This window comes from Scyliorhinus canicula, chromosome 1 (genome assembly GCF_902713615.1).
Source record: "Scyliorhinus canicula chromosome 1, sScyCan1.1, whole genome shotgun sequence".
Taxonomy (NCBI): Eukaryota; Metazoa; Chordata; class Chondrichthyes; order Carcharhiniformes; family Scyliorhinidae; genus Scyliorhinus; species Scyliorhinus canicula.
In genome coordinates, this window is record NC_052146.1 from 82,266,508 (window position 1) to 82,286,666 (window position 20,159).

Genomic DNA, 20,159 nt, shown 5'->3' on the forward strand with positions numbered 1-20,159 from the left:
CACCTTGCTGTTTATGAACATCGGCCTGTTGTCCGCTGGTGGCCATAGGGCAACATGCACCCCATTGATGACTCCCTGGACCCAGGGCACCCTGGCAATGGCAGCGAAGCCCACTGAATGGGCATCCTGGTGGGCGCGGTCCACTGGGTACTGAAGTACCGATCCGCTGGGCATACAGGGCGTCAGTGACTGCACGGATGCACCTCTGCGCCGATCTGGGAGGTGCCGGACAGGTCCCCACTCTGTGACTGGAATTACCCTATTGCGTAGAAGTTCAACCTTGACGGCCACCGGGAGCGGGTGTCCTCCCTCATTACCATGCGGTGCCAGATGTGCCATCATGTGGCAGATGTGTCTCACCATCTCCCTGCTCATCCGCAGTCTCCTCCTGCATGCCCGGTCTGGAAGGCCCTTAAAGGACATGCGATCACGGTAGAAGCGTGGCTGCATCTGGCGGCTCCTTAGTGCCACCTCCATCTCCTCCATGCTGCCCTGTTGGGCAGGCGGCTCTCCAGCCTGAGCGGCTGCCACCTGCCCCTTTGCAGTTCCACACACGCTGACTCTCACTGGGTTTCAGTTCCCTGTCCCATGGAGAAGCTCGGTAGGGGGGGGGGGGGGGGGGCATTGAGCATCACCCAGTGAGAGAGAAACTTGAGTGGTCCTCCCAACAACTCCCAACCCTACTGACACCCACAGCAGGGGCCGGGAGCCCGAGGCGCAGCCGGCGCCGGGGGGGGGCGGGGCCGGCGCCGAGGGGGAGGCGGGGCCGGCGCCGTGGCCGGCGCCGGGGGGGTGGAGGCGGGGCCGGCGCCGGGGGGGGGGAGGCGGGGCCGGCGCCGGGGGGGGGGGGGGCGGGGCCGGCGCCGGGGGGGGGGGGGGGGGGGGGAGGCGGGGCCGGCGCCGGGGGGGGGAGGCGGGGCCGGCGCCGGGGGGGGGGGGAGGCGGGGCCGGCGCCGGGGGGGGGGGGAGGCGGGCCGGCGCGGGGGGGGGGGGAGGCGGGGCCGGCGCGGGGGGGGGAGGCGGGGCCGGCGCCGGGAGGAGGCGAGGCCGGGGGGAGGCGGGGCCTGCACCGGAGGGAGACGGGAGGCGGGGCCGGCGCCGGGGGGGAGGCGGGGCTGTGGGGGGAGGCGGGGCCGGGTCCCGGAGGGGGGGAGGCGGGGCCGGGGCCCGGGGGGGGGGGGGGGAGGAAGGCGACACAGTTGGAGGAGGGGCCAGTTGACGCTAATATTTCCGCGACCGGAAAAGGCCAGGCCAGGCTACTGGCGGTGGGTGGAGCCTGCTGGTGACGTACGCACGCTATGATCACGTGTCTCTGACCTTCAGCCTCTGCAGGCCTCTCAATCTCCTCAGCGTTCAAGCCGGTTTGATACTCACCATGCCGCGAGGAAGCCGGAGCCGAGCGAGGTGAGGCTTACCCTGACCGTTCACCCGGGAGGGCCTGGGTCTGCGGATGTGACCGAGGCCAGGCCCTGGTATGGGATTCAATCGCTCATTTCCTGAAGGACGCGCCGAGGTCATGGGTTCAAATCCAGGCCTCAGGATTCAAACCGAGAGCGAGACACGCACAACACAAGAGTGGGGGTCAGAGGGGGGAGAGTGGGGTTCAGAGGGGGGAGAGTGGGGGTCAGAGGGGGGAGAGTGGGGGTCAGAGGGGGGAGAGTGGGGGTCAGAGGGGGGGGAGAGTGGGGGTCAGAGGGGGGGAGAGTGGGGGTCAGAGGGGGGGAGAGGTGGGGGTCAGAGGGGGGAGAGTGGGGGTCAGAGGGGGGAGAGTGGGGGTCAGGGGGGGAGAGTGGGGGTCAGAGGGGGGAGAGTGGGGGTCAGAGTGGGGGTCAGAGGGGGGGGGAGAGTGGGGGTCAGAGGGGGGGGGAGAGGAGTGGGGGGGTCAGAGGGGGGGGAGAGGAGTGGGGGGGTCAGAGGGGGGAGAGGAGTGGGGGGGGTCAGAGGGGGGGGGAGAGGAGTGGGGGGGTCAGAGGGGGGGAGGAGTGGGGGGGTCAGAGGGGGGGAGAGGAGTGGGGGGTCAGAGGGGGGGAGAGGAGTGGGGGGTCAGAGGGGGGGAGAGGAGTGGGGGGTCAGAGGGGGGAGAGGAGTGGGGGGGTCAGAGGGGGGAGAGGAGTGGGGGGTCAGAGGGGGGAGAGGAGTGGGGGGTCAGAGGGGGGAGAGGAGTGGGGGTCAGAGGGGGGGAGAGGAGTGGGGGGTCAGAGGGGGGGAGAGGAGTGGGGGGTCAGAGGGGGGGAGAGGAGTGGGGGGTCAGAGGGGGGGAGAGGAGTGGGGGTCAGAGGGGGGAGAGGAGTGGGGGTCAGAGGGGGGAGAGGAGTGGGGGGTCAGAGGGGGGGAGAGGAGTGGGGGGTCAGAGGGGGGGAGGAGGAGGAGAGTGGGGGGTCAGAGGGGGGGGGAGTGGGGGTCACGGGGGGGGAGTGGGGGTCAGGGGGAGGAGGGGGGTCACAGGGAGAGGAGGGGGGGTCAGAGGGGGAAGTGTGGGACAGGGGGCGGGGAGTGGAGAGGGGGGAGTGAGGGACGGGGTGGGGGGTGGAGCGAGGGACGGGGTGGGGGGTGGAGCGAGGGACGGGGTGGGGGGGTGGAGCGAGGGCCGGGGGGGGGGAGAGAGCGAGGGGGGGGGGGGGAAGAGAGAGAGCGAGGGGGGGGGGGGGAAGAGAGAGAGCGGGGGGGGGGAAGAGAGAGAGCGAGGGGGGGGGGGGAAGAGAGAGAGAGGGGGGGGGAAGAGAGAGAGAGCGAGGGGGGGGGAAGAGAGAGAGAGCGAGGGGGGGAAGAGAGAGAGAGCGAGGGGGGGAAGAGAGAGAGAGAGCGCGGGGGGGAAGAGAGAGAGAGCGAGGGGGGGGGAAGAGAGAGAGAGAGAGCGAGGGGGGAAGAGAGAGAGAGCGAGGGGGGGAAGAGAGAGAGAGAGAGGGGGGGGAAGAGAGAGAGATAGAGCGAGGGGGGAAGAGAGAGAGAGCGAGGGGGGGAAGAGAGAGAGAGCGAGGGGGGGGAAGAGAGAGAGCGAGGGGGGAAGAGAGAGAGAGCGAGGGGGTGGGAAGAGAGAGAGCGGGTTGGGAAGAGAGAGAGCGGGTTGGGAAGAGAGAGAGCGGGTTGGAAGAGAGAGAGCGGGGGGGGAAGAGAGAGAGAGCAGGGGGGAAGAGAGAGAGAGAGCGAGGAAAGAGAGAGAGAGAGCGGGGGGGGGGAAGAGAGAGAGAGAGAGCGGGGGGGGGGAGAGAGAGAGAGAGAGAGAGAGCGGGGGGGGAGAGAGAGAGAGAGAGCGCGAGCGGGTGGGGAGAGAGAGCGGGGGGGGAAAGAGAGAGAGCGGGGGGGGGAGAGAGAGAGAGAGCGAGGGGGTGGAGAGAGAGAGCGAGGGGGTGGAGAGAGAGAGCGAGGGGGTGGAGAGAGAGCGAGGGGGGTGGAGAGAGAGAGCGAGGGGGTGGAGAGAGAGAGCGAGGGGGTGGAGAGAGAGAGAGCGAGGGGGTGGAGAGAGAGAGAGCGAGGGGGTGGAGAGAGAGAGAGAGCGGGGGGGGGGGAGAGAGAGAGAGAGCGAGGGGGTGGAGAGAGAGAGAGAGCGAGGGGGGAGGAAGAGAGAGAGCGCGAGGGGGGGAAAGTGAGAGCGCGAGGGGGGAGGGAGAGAGAGAGCGAGGGGGGAGGAAGAGAGAGAGAGAGAGAGAGAGCGAGGGGGGGAAAGTGAGAGAGAGAGCGACGGGGGGGAAGAGAGAGAGAGAGAGAGAGAGAGAGAGAGGGGGGGGGGGGGGAAGAGAGGCAGAGAGGCAGAGGGTGGGTGGGGAGAGGGAGACAGACACGGGGCAGGAAGGGGGCCTCGGTGGGGGCGGGCACGAGGGAACATGGAGTGAGAGACTGGCAGAGGGTCGGGGAGGGAGAGACATGGCCAGCGGAGGTGGGGAGGGAGAGGCAGGCAGAGAGGGGAAAGGAGGGAGGAGGGGAGAGAGAGACAGACACGGAGGAGGGGAGAGAGAGACAGACACGGAGGAGGGGAGAGAGACAGACACGGAGGAGGGGAGAGAGACAGACACGGAGGAGGGGAGAGAGACAGACACGGAGGAGGGGAGAGAGACAGACACGGAGGAGGGGAGAGAGACAGACACGGAGGAGGGGAGAGAGAGACAGACACGGAGGAGGGGAGAGAGAGACAGACACGGAGGAGGGGAGAGAGAGACAGACACGGAGGAGGGGAGAGAGAGACAGACACGGAGGAGGGGAGAGAGAGACAGACACAGGGGAGGGGAGAGAGAGACAGACACGGGAGAGGGGAGAGAGAGACAGACACGGAGGAGGGGAGAGAGAGACAGACACGGAGGAGGGGAGAGAGAGACAGACACGGAGGAGGGGAGAGAGAGACAAGACACGGAGGAGGGGAGAGAGACAGACATGGAGGAGGGGAGGGACACTGTGAGGGATGAGCGAGGAATTGAGGGCAGGAGGGAGATGGAGACAGGGAGCCTCTCCCTCTTCATGGCTGATGACAACATATTGTCCTGTGTCAGTGTTTCTCTATTTCCTGTTGACTGCAGTGTGCTGTCTTTAGTGTGAATACACTAGACTGCTCTCTAATGCTTTATTATCTTTATATTGTAGCCGCCCTGCTCCTGCTCGTGTCCCTGTCCCTACTCGCCCTCCACCAACAGCAGTTGCTGCTGCCCCAATGCAGCCCCGGCAGCCAGGCCTGATGGCACAGATGGCGACCACGGCAGCTGGAGTGGCGGTGGGTTCAGCGGTTGGCCATGTGATGGGGAGTGCGCTAACCGGGGCCTTCAGTGGAGGAAGCAGCTCGGAGCCAGCCAAGGCAGACGTTACCTATCAGGTAGGGAGCACGTCACAGCCAGACCTGTCAGAAGGCAGCCCCTTCATCCCAGGAGTTATCCTTGTGATACATTACTAAACTGTTTCCATCCCTCCTTCAGGAGACCAAAACTGTACACAGTTCTCTTGATGTGGTCCCAACAATGTTCTTTACAGCTAGACTAAGACTTCTGTACTCTTATACTCCGTCACCCCTGCAGTGGAGGCTCACATTCCTTTTTCTTCCTAATTGCTTGCTGTAACTACATGCTAATGTTTTGTGATTCATCTACAAAGACATGCAGATCTCTCCGCACCACAGCACTCTTTAGACTCCATTTAAATAATAATAATCTGCTTTTCTATACTACATTACTACTTTTAAAAAATTATTTTTATTGAGGCATTGTAAATAACGATCAAACACAACCACAACCAAGATCAAAATCGATAACAGGAGATCACATCATAATTAAATAGGTAACCAGCAACCGCCGCCTGCTCTCCCTACCGTACCCCCTCTCCACCCACCCCCGCCACCGCCACTACCACCACCTCAGCCTCCACCTTTCCTTGTTAACCCTAAACTCCCATTTCCCGCTGACTTAACTGTCCTAAGAGAAGTCAGTGAACGGTTTCCATCTCCGTGCGAACCCTTCCGTCGGCCCCCTTAGGGTAAACTTAATTTTCTCCAGCCTCAGAAATCCGCGAGGTCACTCACCCGCACCCCTGGTTTCGGCGGCTCCGAGTCCATCCCAACAGAATCCTTCTCCGGGCTACCAGAGACAAAGGCCAGAATGCCAGCCTCTATCAATCCCTGGACCCCCGAGTCTTCCGACACTCCAGACACTGCCAATTCTGGACTCTGAACCACCTTCAGTATCTCCGACATCAGGTCAGCGAACCCCCGCCAAAATCCCTCCAGCTTCGGACAGGCCCATAACATTTGAATATGGTTCATGGGCTCCCCTGCACACCGTCCACACTGGCTGGCAGGGATTAATGAAATGAAATGAAAATCGCTTATTGTCACGAGTAGGCTTCAAATGAAGTTACTGTGAAAAGCCCCTAGTCGCCACATTCCAGCGCCTGTTCGGGGAGGCTGCTAATGGGTCCATTTCAAATTGGCAGGCAGTAACTGGTCGGGTATCACAGGGATCGGTGCTGGGACCCCATCTACTTGCAATATATATTAATGATTTGGATGAGGGAACAAAATATAACACCAAGTTTGCAGATGATACTAAATTGGGAGCGTGAATTGTGATGAGGATGCAGGGATCCTATAGCAAGATCTGGACAGATTGGGCGAGTGGGCAAACCAATGGCAGATGCAGTATAATTTGGATAAGTGTGAAGTTATTCATTTTGGAAGCAAAAACAGGAAGGCAGATTACTACCTGAATGGTTGTATATTGGGAGAGGGGAGCGTGCAGCGGGACCTGGGTGACCTTGTGCACCATTCGCTGGAGGTAAGCATGCAGGTGGTAAAGAAGGCTAATGGTATGTTGGCCTTCATTGCAAGAGGTTTTGAGTATAGAAGAAGGGATGTGTTGCTGCAATTATACAGGGCCTTGGTGAGGCCCGCTTGGAGTATTGTTTGCAGTTTTGGTCTCCTTCTCTGCGGAAGGATGTTCTTGCTTTCGAGGGAGTGCAGCAAAGGTTTACTAGACTGATTCCAGGGATGGCGGGACTGTCATATGAGGAGATATGGACTAGGTGGGGATTGTTCTTGCTGGAGTTCAGAAGAATGAGGGAGGATCGCATAGAGACTTATAAAATTTTAACAGGACTAGACAGGGTAGATGCAGGTAAGATGCTACCAATGATGGGTATGTCCAGAACCGGGGTTCACAGTCTGAGGATTCAGGGTAAGTCATTTTAGACAGAGATTAGGAGACATTTCTTCACACAGAGTGGTGAGCCACAGGAAGTAGTTGATGCTAAAACTTTGAATATATTCAAGAGGTGGCTAGATATAGCACTTGGGGAGAATGGGATCAAAGGCTATTGAGTTGGATGATCAGCCATGATCGTGATGAATGACGGAGCAGGCTTGAAGGGCCAAAAGGCATCCTTCTTTCCTATCTTATATGTATCTGTGGATCTATGACCGCTCCCCCACTACCCACTTCCTTACCATGGCTATATTTGCCTCCCAGTAATAATTCATTAAATTTGGCAAAGCCAGCCCCCGCTCCAACAGCGTCGCCTTTACTTGTGGGCCCTTCGCTGCCCACACAAATCCCACTATTAACATGTTAACCATCTTAAAAAAGATCTTGGAGATAAAAATTGGGAGGTTCTGGAATACAAACAAAAACCTCGGGAGGACAGTCATCTTCACAGACTGCACCAGCCCTGCCAATGACAACGGAAGCACATCCCACCTTTTAAACTCTCCCTTCATTTGCCCCACCAACTGAGACAGATTCAACCTGTGTAATTGCTCCCACCCCTGTGCCACCTGGATGTCCAGATACCTTAAACCTGCCCTCGCTACCTTAAACGGCAGCTCACCCAGCCTCCCCTCCTGCCCCCTCGCCTGGATCGGGAAGAGCTCACTCTTCCCCATATTTAATTTATACCCCGAAAACCGGCCAAATTCCACCAAAATGTCCATAATATCCCGTATGCTTTCCAGTGGGTCTGATATATACAGCAAGAGGTCGTCCGCATGTAGGGAAACTTGATGCTATTCTCCCCCCCGCCCCACCCCCCACACAATCCCTTTCCAACCCCTAGTCACTCTTAAGCGCCATTGCGCAAAGCAACAGGGGGAGTGGACATCCCTGCCTCATCCCCTTGAACAACCTAAAGTACCCCAAACTCACCTGATTCGTTCTTACACTCGCCACTGGCGCCCGGTACAACAATCTAATCCAATCCACAAACACCTGCCCAAACCGCCCCAATATCTCCCACAAATACTCCAACTCTTCTCGATCAATGTCCATCGCGACCGCCACCTCTACAATCCGTCCCTCCGAGGGAATCAATACAGTAGTCCCCCGTTATACGGCGGGTGTTGGGGTCCAAGACAGCCACCCACGTTGCATCCGAGCCGCGGATAGCCTACGAAAATTTTGAAAGAGCAACACATGGCCAGATAATGTTCTGCTGCGGGAAAGAATAATTACAAGTGAACCTATCAGGGTAGTTTCAGGTATTGTGGATGTAATAGCCTTACAATGTAAGAATGGAAGGGCGTTTTAAATAAAAAACATCAAAGTTCTTTCAAGTTTTAAATTTATTAAAAAATACCACTCAAAAATATATACAATAATACATAAATAGCACTTACAAGCATATTTTTAAAAATCATTTAAATCACATGAAAAAGTCTGTGAGTTTCTTCTGGCACATCCCCTTCCTCATCTTGACTTGTGCTTGCCTCTGGAGGTTCTTCAGATGTAGTATGTCTGGTGAGTATGTAGTGAGCCTGTTCTTGGCTTGCTTGAACCCCAGAGTCTTGTGGGCATCATCCTTGACAGCTAGGATCTTGTCAGGCAGCATCTTCCAGTAGAGCCCTGACTCATCTGCATTGTAGAGTTGCTCTGGGATCAGCTCCTCTTGCACCATGTAGTCCTTGAGGATGTCCGGAAAGGCTTCTGCTGCTGCTGAGTCGGCGGATCTCTGTTCACCACTGATGGTAACTGCACCGTTGTCTTTTCTGGAACCGATGGAGCCAACCCTTGCTGGCTACGAAATTGGTTTCCTCTGGGTGGAGCTGGTGATGGAACTTCTCAGCCTGAGTCCTGATGATAGGTCCAGATAGGGGGGTGCCACTAGACTGTTCCTGGACAAACCAGGCGAACACAGCCTTCTCCAAGTTAATGTCACTAGCGGTCCTTGCCTTTTTCCTGGCAAGCCCTTCACTCTCAGAAACTGTCTCAACATAAGTTCTCAAACTGTCCTCATCTTTCTCCCACCCACGGAGGGTTGACTCTGGCACACCAGTCTCTCTGCATAATTTTGCCTTTGTTTCGCCGTTTCTAATACGGTCTATCAAATTTATCTTTTCCTTTACTGTGTAAGACTTGCGCTTAGGCATTTTGTATTTGTACGCTTTAATTACAAATCATTGCAGCTATTTATCGTGGCTAATCGGGCTAATCATCGCGGCTAATCGGAATGACAAACAAGTTCACCGGCTTAAAAAGGTGTTGTTTCAAAAAGAGTGAAAAAAGTTGGGGTCCATAAGCACCCCCGCCGTATATCGCGAACCGCGTATAACGGGGGACTACTGTATGACATTTCTTAGACGCCTGATGTTGGCAGACATGTGCCTCCCTTTTACAAATTCCATCTGGTTTCCGCCCCCCCCCAGCACACTTCTCGATCCCCACATTCAATAGTGATATTGGGCGGTAGGACCAACACTGCTCTGGGTCCTTATCTTTCTTCAGGATCAGAGATATTGAGACCTGCTCGCCTATCTCCCTCAACTCATTAAATGCCCTCACCAGCAGGGGCCCCAGGTCACCCAAACAAGTTCTACTGGAAATCCATCCAGGCCCGGGGCTTTCCCTGCCTGCATTGCCCCCATGCCTGCCATCATTCCACCAGTCAAATGGGTGCTCCCTTCACCCTGGGGAATTCCAGCCTGTCCAGAAAATACCGCATCTCTCCCCGCCCTCCCCAACCAGTGGTAATATTGCAGGTTTGGCAGTGCGAGGCCTCCCTTAATTTTCCTCCTTTGCAGTGTTGATTTGGGGACTCTGGATTCTTGCCCCCCCCCCCCCCCTCCCCCACACAAACACCATAATTAAGCTACCGAGGTTCTGGAAAAAGGCCTTGGGGATGAAGATCGGTCTGGACCTAAACAGGAAGTGGAACCTCGGCAGCACGTCCATTTAGATCGTCTGCACTCTCAACTGCCAGGGAGAGTGGGGGTGCGCCCCACCTCTGGAGGTCCTCTTTGACTTCCTCCGCCAGTCTGGTCAGGTTCCACTTGTGGATCTGTGTCCAGTCTCTGACTATCTGGATCCCCAGGTATCGGAATCTATTTTGGGCTATTTTGAACGGGAGCCCCTCCAGCTCTGTCCCTCCCTGTTTGGGTTCACTGGCAATGCCTCACTTTTGCCTAGGTTGAGTTTGTAACCTGAGAAGGTTCCAAACTCTTAGGATCCGCATGATTGCTTTCAGTCCTTCCTGTGGCTTTGTGACGTACAGGAGCAGGTCATCCGCACAGTGAAACTCTGTGCTCTTTGGATGCCTTTCCAGTTTTTCACACCCCATAAGACTATTTTTTTTAAACAGAAATTTTATTGAGGTATATTTTGGCATTGTAAACAGTAACAATATACATTAGTGTGCAGATACCAATTACAAAAAACACAGTGCAAATAACAGTTCCTCTCGCAAATAGACCCGCCCTATTCTTCCCCCCTACTCTACACCCCCCTCTCTCTCACCGCCCCCCCCCCCCCCCCCCCCCCCCCCCCATCCCATTGACGATTAGTTCCCCGCAAAGAAGTCGATGAATGGTTGCCACCTCCGGGTGATCCCCGATAGTGATCCTCATATGGCGAACTTGATTTTTTCCAAGCCGAGAAAGCTTGCCATGTCCGACAGCCATACTTCGGTCTTTGGGGGCTTTGAGTCCCTCCAGGACAACAGTATTCGTCGCCGGGCTACCAGGGAAGCAAAGGCCACAACATTGGCCTCTATCCCCTCCTGGACCCCCAGGTCCTCCGACACCCCAAAGAGCGCAACCTCTGGACTCATCGCCACCCTTGTTTTCAGTACCCGGGATATAGAAGAACATAGAACAGTACAGCACAGAACAGGCCCTTCGGCCCTAGATGTTGTGCCGAGCAATGATCACCCCACTTAAACCCACATACCCCTAACCCAACAATCCTCCCCATTAACCTTTACACTACGGGCAATTTAGCATGGCCAATCCACCTAACCCGCACATCTTTGGACTGTGGGAGGAAACCGGAGCACCCGGAGGAAACCCACGCACACACGGGGAGGACGTGCAGACTCCACACAGACAGTGACCCAGCCGGGAATTGAACCTGGGACCCTGGAGCTGTGAAGCATTGATGCTAACCACCATGCTACCGTGAGGCCCCTAATATGATGTCCGCAAATCCCTGCCAGTATCCCCTGAGTTTTGGACACGCCCAGAACATGTGGACATGGTTCGCTGGTCCTCCCCCACATCTGGCACACGTCCTACAGCCCAAAGAATTTGCTCATCCGGGCCACTGTCATGTGGGCCCGGTGAACTACCTTGAACTGAATCAGGCCGAGCCTGGCACATGTTGCGGTTGCATTTACCCCCATCAGAGCGTCTGCCCATACGCCTCCCTCCAACTCCCCACCAAGCTCCTCCTCCCACTTGAGTTTCAGTTCCTTGGTCCGTGTCCTCCGCTCCCATAAGCTCCTTATGAATATCCAAGACTCTCCCCTCTACTACCTCACCTCTGGAAACTACCCTGTCCTGGATCCCCCTTGGTGGAAGGCGTGGAAAGGACGGGACCTGTCTACGTACGAAATCCCGCACCTGCAAGTACCGAAAGTCATTCCCCCTTGCCAGCCTGAACTTCTCTCCTCCAGCACCCTCATGTTCGCGAAGCTCCCTTCCAGGAACAAGAACTATCGGGGTTCGCCCGGAGGTGGCAAACATCCTTCCCACCTCCGCCACGCTCGAAACCTACCATCCATATTCCCCGGGACAAATCGGTGGTTGTCACATATTGGGGACCAGACCGACACTCCCACTTCCCCCGCATGCTTCCTCCATTGGCCCCAAATCCGCAGAGCCGCCACCACTATAGGGCTGGTGGAGTACCTGGCCGGCGGGAGCGGCAGGGGAGCCATGACCAGGGCTGCCAAGCTGGTGCCCCTGCACGAAGCAGCCTCCACCTGCTCCCAAACCGACCCTGTACCCACCATCCATTTCCTTATCGTGGTTATGTTAGCCGCCCAATAGTAGTTGCTGAGGTTCGGCAACGCCAGTCCCCTCTCGCTACGGTTCCGTTCCAGCATCCCCCTCTGTACCCGCGGGGACTTACCCGCCCAAACAGATCCCAGGATGATTTTATTGATTCTTTTAAAGAAGGACCGCAGAATGAAAATAGGGAGAGACTGAAAAATAAACAGGAATCTCGGGAGGATCGACATCTTCACCGTCTGTACTCTCCCCGCTAGTGACAGTGGGAGCGCATCCCACCTCCGAAACTCGATCCTCATTTGCTCCACCAGCCTAGACAAGTTCAACTTTTGCATCTTGCCCCAGTCACGCGCCACTTGTATCCCTAAATACCTAAAACTTTCCCCGACCAGCCGAAACGGTAGCTCCCTCAGCCTATTCTCCTGACCCCTCGCCTGCACCACAAACATCTCGCTTTTTGCCATGTTCAACATATAGCCAGAAAACTGGCCAAATTCCCCTAGGATTTCCATAATCCCGTCCATCCCTGCCACTGGATCCGACATACAAAAGCAGGTCATCCACGTAGAGCGAGACCTTGTGTTCTATTCCCCCCTCTGACCATTCCCTTCCATCCCCTTGCTGTTCTCAGAGCAATTGCCAGCGGTTTTATGGCCAACGCAAACAGCAGTGGGGAGAGGGGGCATCCCTGTCTTGTCCCGCGGTGTAGTCTAAAATACTCAGATGTCGTCCTGTTGTCCTTGCACTAGCCTCCGGGGCCTGATATAGCAGTCTAACCCAGTCCACAAAGCCTTCTCCAAACCCAAACCGTCCCAGCACCTCTCATAAATAGTCCCACTCCACCACCCGGTCAAAAGCCTTGTCGGCATCCATTGCCATCACTATCTCCACCTCTCTGCCCTCCAGGGGGCATCATAATCACATTGAGTAGCCTTCTTAGATTGACTACCAGCTGCCTGCAAACCCTGTTTGGTCCCCCACAATCACGTCCGGTACGCAGTCTTAGATTCTGGACGCCAGGATCTTGGCCAGCAGTTTAGCGTCCACATTAATCAGGGAGATTGGCGTATAGGACCCACAAGCTTCCGGATCTTTATCCCGTTTTTATATTGGCAAGCTGGTGGCTTGCGACATCGTCGGGGGTAGCACCCCATTGTCCCTCGCCTCATTAAACACCCTAACCAGCACCGGCCCCACTATCCCCGAGAACTTTTTGTAGAACTCCACTGGATACCCGTCCAGCCCCGAGGCTTTACCCGACTGCATGGCCTTCAGGCCCCCCATTACTTCTTCAGCTCTAATCGGGACCCCCAGCCTCTCTACCATCCTCCTGCCCACCTTTGGGAAGGTCAGCTCATCTAAGAAGTGCCTCATCCTCTCCGGCCCCGTGGGGGGGGGTTCCGAGGTATACAGCTTGCTGTAGAAGTCCCTGAATACCCTGTTCAATCCTGCCGGGTCTCCAACCCGGTTCCCTTCCCCATCCACTACCGTCCCTATTTCCCTGGCCGCCTCCCTCTTCCTAAGTTGCTGTGCAAGCATTCCGCTGGTTTTCTCCCCATACTCTTACACCGAGCCCCTGGCCTTTCTGAGCTGCTCTACGGCCTTCCCAGTGGATAGTGCCCCCAACTCCGCCTGCAGTCTCCGTCGCTCTGCCCTCGGGGACTCCGCATATTCCCTATCCGTCCGTATCATCTCCTGCATCAGTCTGTCCATCTCCGCCCTGTCCGTTCTGTCCCTATGGGCTCGGATTGAGATCAGTTCCCCTCTCACCACTGCCTTCAGTGCCTCCCAGAGCAGAGCTGCTGAGACTTCCCCTGTATCGTTGACCTGCAGGTAGTCCTGCATGCATTTCCCCACTCTCTCTCACACCCTCTCATCTGCCAACAATCCCACCTCTAACCTCCATTGTGGGTGCTGGTAACTTTCTTTGCAGACCTGCATGTCAACCCAATGTGGAACATGGTCCGAAATAGTGATCGCTGAGTATTCTGTATCCTCGCCCCCTCCAAAAAGTCCCTGCTCATAATAAAGAAGTCAATACGAGAATAAACCTTGCTCATATGTGAATAGAACGAGAACTCCTTCCCTGTCGGTCATTTGTCCAGGGGTCTACCCTCCTCCCCCCCCCCCCCCCCCCCCCCCCCCCCCCCCCCCCCCCCCCCCCCCCCCCCCCCCCCCCCCCCCCCCCCCCCCCCACCCCCCCCCCCCCCCCCCCCCCCCCCCCCCCCCCCCCCCCCCCCCTCCCATTTGTTCCATGAACCCTCTCAGTTCCCTTGCCATTGCCGGGACCCTGCCCGTTCTGGAGCACGACCGGTCCAGGTCGGGATCGAGGACTGTATTAAAGTCCCCACCCATAATCAACTTGTGCAAATCCAAGTCGGGGATTTTCTCCAGCAGCCTTTTGATGAAATCTACATCATCCCAGTTTGGAGCGTAAACATTCATCACCCCCCCCCCCCCCCAAGCTTGCCCCGGACGATGGGAAATCTACCACCCCCTTCCGCAACTGTGCTGTCCGCCTCAAATTTAACCCGTTTGTTAATCATGATCGTGACCCCTCTGGTCTTAGCGTCAAGCCCCGAATGGAAGACCTGTCTAACCCAGCCCTTCTGTATCTAATCTGGTCCGCCACTTTCAAACGTGTCTCCTGCAGCACCGTTACATCCGCCTTCATAGCCCGTAAGTGCACGAACACACGTGCCCTCTTGACCGGCCCATTTAATCCTCTAACATTCCAGGTGATCAGCCTGGTTGGAGGGCACCCTACACCCTACCCTACGCCGATCAGCCATCCCCCTTCTTGGGCCCACCCCCTGCCCATGTGCCACGCCTCCCCTGATCTGCCTCTTGGCAGCTCCAACCCCCGACCTCTTCCCTGTTACCTGGTTCAGTTCCCTCCCTCGTCAGCAGATCATCTCTCCCCCTCTCCCCGCCCCCCAGCGACAGCCCCTTGTAACCTAACCCCTGCCATATACTGGCTGTATACATAACCCCCACCTTTCTCCCGTTGACTAGCTCAAAGCAGCTAGCCTGGTGCCTCTCGACTCCGGCGCCACCATGTCTTCCACCTATTGTCCCCCCACCCCATCAACGCCACCTTCCCAGAACAGCCCTGTTCGAGCAATTGCTCTGGGACAGAAACAGAGAGAAAACAAAGAAAGAACAAAGCTCGCCCCCACAATAGTGCAATTCAAACTGTGTAATGAGGTGGGCGCTACCACCCACCCTCCTCCCAACATTCCCAGAAAAATAGCAAAAAGAACCTGAACAGCCCCCCAGCACCCAATAACTTAAACTTTAACTAGAACTTTGGCTTTAACTTTAAAACTTTCAAACACAAGAACACCCCCAATTTTAAGTAAAAGAGCATGCCGAACGACATCGCTAACACGAAGGGCAATCTGCGAACAAATGCAAACATCCCTTAATACACTCTAACTTGTGTCCATGGGTCCTCAGTTCGGCACCAGTCCATGCCCCTTAGCGAAGTCCATCGCTTCCTCCGTTTCATCAAAATAATGTAGCTGTTCCCGGTATGTGACCCAAAGCCGCGCCGTGAAAAGTAGCCCAAACTTGACCTTTTTAAACAGGATCTCTTTAATTTGTCTGTAGGCTGCCCTCCTTCTGGCCACCTCCTGGCCCAGATCCTGGTAGATGTGCAGGACACTGTTGTTCCATGAGCAGCTCTTTGTGCTCTTGGCCCACTATAGAACCCGCTCCTTGTCCACAAACCTATGGAACCAGACCACCATCGCCCCCCCCCCCCCCCCCCCCCCCCCCCCCCCCCCGGGGCTGCCTCGCCTGCACTCTGTGTGCCCTGTCCAGCTCCAACGGACGCGGAAAGAAATCATCCCCCACCAGCTTTTGTAGCATGTCTGCCACATATGCCGTGGCATCCACCCCCTCGGCCCCCTCCGGGAGCCCAATGTTTTCCAGGTCCTCCAGCCTGTCCATCAGCCTTGATTGTTGCTCCTTCAACTTTCTAATTTCCACGTTCGCTACCGTTTGGGAATCCGCCTGCTCTTCCACTGTCTTCTCCAGTGCCTGGACCTTCGTATCCTAAGCGTCCAGCCTCTGGTCCAGTCGCTCCACCGCTTTCTGGAGCGTTTCCAAATTATCCCGCTTCAGTGCTGCGAAGCTCTCTTTCATGACCTTCAGCATGTTGTTCAGTGCTGTCTGGACCGTCCGTTCCGTGGTCCGTTCATTGGCCATCTTTTCTCCCACTTGAGCTTCCACAACACCTTTGTTCAGCCCCTTCTTCATCTGTTTTCGCTCCCTTCTGCTCCTTAAGTCCATACAACTCTGTATGGATTCAGATCTAGAGTGCTATTGTTTTTCACTCCAGCGCTCAAAAGTTCAAAAAAGTCAGGGGAAAAGGTCTTAAAAGTCTAACCGGAGCGAGAGCCACCAAATGTGCGACTTACTCCCTCATAGCCGCCACCGGAAGTGCCCACACCCCATAAGACTATTGCCAGCGGTTCAATTGCTAATGGAAACAGGAGCTGGGACAATGGGCATCCCTGCCTTATGCCTTTTTGTAGCTGTAAGCATTCAGAGCTGGTGGTATTAGTTGAACGCTCGACTTGGGAGCGTTGTACTGAAGCCTTCACCCGACCCTCCTCTTCACCAGATCCGAGCCCAGGTCCTGATATACTCACAGCTCGCTCCCTTCCCAGGTGCATCTCCTCGTCTGCATCGCCTATCTCAGGATCTTTTCCTTATCTAGGAACTGGTGAAGACTCACCACTGTTGCCCTTGGCAGCTCTTTTGCCTGCGGCCTCATTAGTGCCCTGTTCACTTGGTCAACCTCCAGGGGCTGGCCAAAGGCCCCCTTCAGCTTTTCCAGCATTCCAGCCCACGTACGTGACAGCATCCGCTCCCTCGATGCCTTCAGGCATCCCTACAATTCTCAAGTTCTGCCTCCAGGAGCAGTTCTCAAGGTCCTCCGCCTTCTCCTGTAGCTGCTTCTGGGTCTCTCGCATTACTCCCACCTCGGCTGCCAACAAAGCCAACTGCTCCCTGTGCTCCCCCACCAGCCCCTCCACCTTCTGGATGGCCTGGCCTTGGGACTCCAGCCTCTGTTCTATTCGATCAATCCCAGATTTCCAACAAGTCTACAGCCTTGCCTAGGTCCTTCTGGGCCTCTCTCCTCTGTTGGCTGATCTGCTCATTTAAGAAATCCGCCAGTTGGTCCATCGACCATTGGGTAGGCAGCGCTGGCCCTACGCCCTCTGCCATCTTAAGCTGTGGCACACGAAGATTAGAACATAGAACATAGAACAGTACAGCACAGAACAGGCCCTTCAGCCCTCGATGTTGTGCCGAGCAATGATCACCCTACTTAAACCCACATACCCGTAACCCAACAATCCCCCCATTAACCTTACACTACGGGCAATTTAGCATAGCCAATCCACCTAACCCGCACATCTTTGGACTGTGGGAGGAAACCGGAGCACCCGGAGGAAACCCACGCACACACGGGGAGGACGTGCAGACTCCACACAGACAGTGACCCAGCTGGGAATCGAACCTGGGACCCTGGAGCTGTGAAGCATTGATGCTAACCACCATGCTACCATGAGGCCTCTCCTGCACCAGCTGCTCCCTCTTCTTGACCCACTTCTGGCCCGTGGATCCATCCACCAGTCCAACTAGTGGAGTCGGTCTTCCCTCTGGCAAGCCCGACACCTTTTTCTGCCACACATCCGCTGTGGAAAAGGTCCGAAAAAAACAGCCTTGAGCGGGAGTTGCCAAGTGTGCAACCACTCAAACCATGAAGTCACACCGGAAGTCCCACTTTTCTATACTTCAAACCAAAGTGCACAATCTCACATTTTCCCACTTTATAATGTTCCAGTAGCTTGTGGATACTCCTGCCTGGTGATCTGCTGTTGTGATGTATCACACTCGTCCATCCTCATCCACTGCAGCTCATCTGTAACCAATCTGATTATTACATCAGATCAGTCATGATCTCATTGAATGACAGAACAGACTCAATGGACCAAATGGCCTAATTCTCCTACTATGTCTTATGGTCTGTCATCCAACTACACCCAGGACAACCCTCTTTCTGCTACTCTCCCTCAAGGAGGGCAGCAGTGGTGTAGTAGTGGTATTGGCACTGGGCTAGTAATCCAGAGACCTAGGGTAATGCTCTGGGGACCTGAGTTTGAATCCCACCACTTCAGATGGAGAAATTTGAATTAAATAAAAATATGGGATTAAAAGTCCCATCTTTCGCCCACATCCCAAGAACAAATGGAAACAAATATCTGTAGTTTTCCAGCTCCGATCAAATGGCCACAATCCTGAGAATTTATTTTCTGGATTTCACTTTTTAGAGTTCTTTCAGTTCTTGCAATTTCAAGCACCTCTTCATGGCCCTCTTTAGACCATAAGATATCAGAGTAGAAGGATGCCATTCAGTCCATCGAGTGCTCTGCCATTCAATGAAACCATGGCTGATCTGATATCCTTAACTCCACTTTCCCACCTGGGGTTGAGGTTTGTCACATATGGAATTGTACGTACACCTCCGAGCAGCCACTTCATATTCCATCTGCAAAATGTTTGCCCACTCATGGGGTGGGGCCTCGCTGGCTCGGCCAGCATTCTTTGCTCGCCCCTAATTGCCCTTCAGTAGGTGGTGGTGAATTGCCTTATTGAACCTGCAGTCCATAGGGTGTAGGTGCACCCAGAGTACTGTTAGGGAGGGAGTTCCAGGATTTTGACCCAGTGACAGTGAAGAAAGGTGAGTGACTTGGAGGAAAACCTCCAGGTGTTGTTCCCAGGTATCTGCTGTCTTTGTCCTTCTAGAATCTAGAAGGTAGCGAACGTGGGTTTGGAATGTGCTGCCGAAGGAACCATGGTGAGTTCCTGCAGTGCATCTTGTAGATGGTCCATGGTTGCTACCATGTTGGAGGGAGCAAACGTTTATGGAAGGGGTAGCAATCAATGGGCTTCTTTGTCCTGGATGATTTCAAGCTTCGCTGCACTCATCCAGGCAAGTGGAAAGTGTTCCATTACAGTCCTGCTTCCTTTTCACTTCCCCTCTGTCTTTCGTTTTGGACTGTTCTATCAATCCAGGTAGTTTTAGTGTATGAAGTTGGATGGGTATGTGATGGAAAGGCAGTTTTGTAATTGTGGGAGAAGCTCCAACAGGTATCAGTGTTTGTGTGTGCTATCTTCATTTAGTTCAATGCAATGGAATACTTTTCCAATAGGAACCAACCTTTAATCAATGTGGTTTCCCATTTTCCCTGCAGGAGCCTCCACTAGCAGCTGCTCCAGCACAGCCACAGACCCAGCAGAATATGCCGTGCCAGTTTGAAATGAGGCAATTCCTGGAGTGTGCCCAGAACCAGCATGACTTGACCCTTTGTGATGGCTTCAATGAAGTGCTGAAACAATGTAAATTTTCACATGGTAAGTGGGACAGGTTCAAAACTACCATTGGTCTAATATGTTAATAGACGGCAGTGATAATCCTCACCACACCTGGCTCAGTATGTCATGCACTGCCTAATGTGCTACCAGACATTCAGGTCTGCTGTATTGTCTCAGTCTAACTCGCTGCTCCGCCATGGGAACTTTTTGCCCCATGCGAGATGAGATGGCGCAGGTGTGAGGGAGAGGGGGGGAAAGCGCTTGCGTGGAAGTGAGCAAGTGAGAGGGGAAGGCAGAGACGCTAGGGTCAGGGCATCTGAGGGGAAGACGGCATATATGCGAGGAGCAGGAGGTGAGTCTATAGCTTCCTTGCTCGCTATCAACCACATAGCCAATTTGAATTCCATTTCCCGACCCTTTGGTCCCCACACTCAGCTTCTACAGGCTATCCCTGTTCAAAGAGCCATGTCCAGAAGGTCATCTTGTAATTAATATTTTGTTTTTCCATTAGGTCTATCCTAAAGTGGGAGCTGCTGGTTGGAAGTCTGGAGGATTTGAGAATGGAAAGCTGGACTGAATGACTCTAAAACCCATTGTGATATAATGATGAGATTGTGGCGATCTCAGTTGTGCACAGTCACTCGATGTGAATAAAATATTCTTGCGATCAGACTCTGCCTCTCTGTAAGCTGGGCATTGAATGGCTGTTGGCATCCTTCACAGCAGGGCCAATGGTTACCATGCAATTATGGTGACATTTGCTGATACTCTTGAATAATATTCCAATTTGGATTCCGTATCAGCTACCTGTCTGCTGTAGATAATTACATCTTATTTACTCAGTTGTTATGGAGAGACTGGAAGCTCAGGTTCCCCTGAGCAAAGAGAAGGGCATTTGATAGATGTTTTCATGGAGTGTCTAATAATATCAGTAATGGGAGGATTGGTAACCAAATGACAGATTTTAGATTGAGTACCAAAAGACCACATTGTGATAGGGTAGTAAACACTGATTCAATAGGGAATGGGCAGTGAGAAATCTACTTCAAGGGGGAAAGAACTGGGGAGTCCAATTAATTGA

The 20,159-nt window shown here is 55.1% G+C and overlaps 1 protein-coding gene across 1 annotated transcript; it reads left to right on the forward strand.

Moving 5' to 3' along the window:
• Window positions 1–1,195: 1,195 nt before the first annotated feature.
• chchd10 (coiled-coil-helix-coiled-coil-helix domain containing 10) lies at window positions 1,196–19,750 on the forward strand. The gene is made up of 4 exons (XM_038794208.1): window positions 1,196–1,404; window positions 4,573–4,798; window positions 18,958–19,117; window positions 19,590–19,750. The coding sequence occupies exons 1-4, from the start codon at window positions 1,376–1,378 to the stop codon at window positions 19,598–19,600; spliced, it is 426 nt and encodes a 141-aa protein (XP_038650136.1). The 5' UTR covers window positions 1,196–1,375; the 3' UTR covers window positions 19,601–19,750.
• The last annotated feature ends 409 nt before the right edge of the window (window positions 19,751–20,159 follow it).

Bases quoted from the DNA above. Each gene is read 5' to 3' on its own strand.
- chchd10 (XM_038794208.1), top strand. From the start codon at position 1,376: ATGCCGCGAGGAAGCCGGAGCCGAGCGAG. The intron at 1,405-4,572 runs GTGAGGCTTACC...TTTATATTGTAG, and splicing joins GGAAGCCGGAGCCGAGCGAG to CCGCCCTGCTCCTGCTCGTG. The intron at 4,799-18,957 runs GTAGGGAGCACG...TTTTCCCTGCAG, and splicing joins AGGCAGACGTTACCTATCAG to GAGCCTCCACTAGCAGCTGC.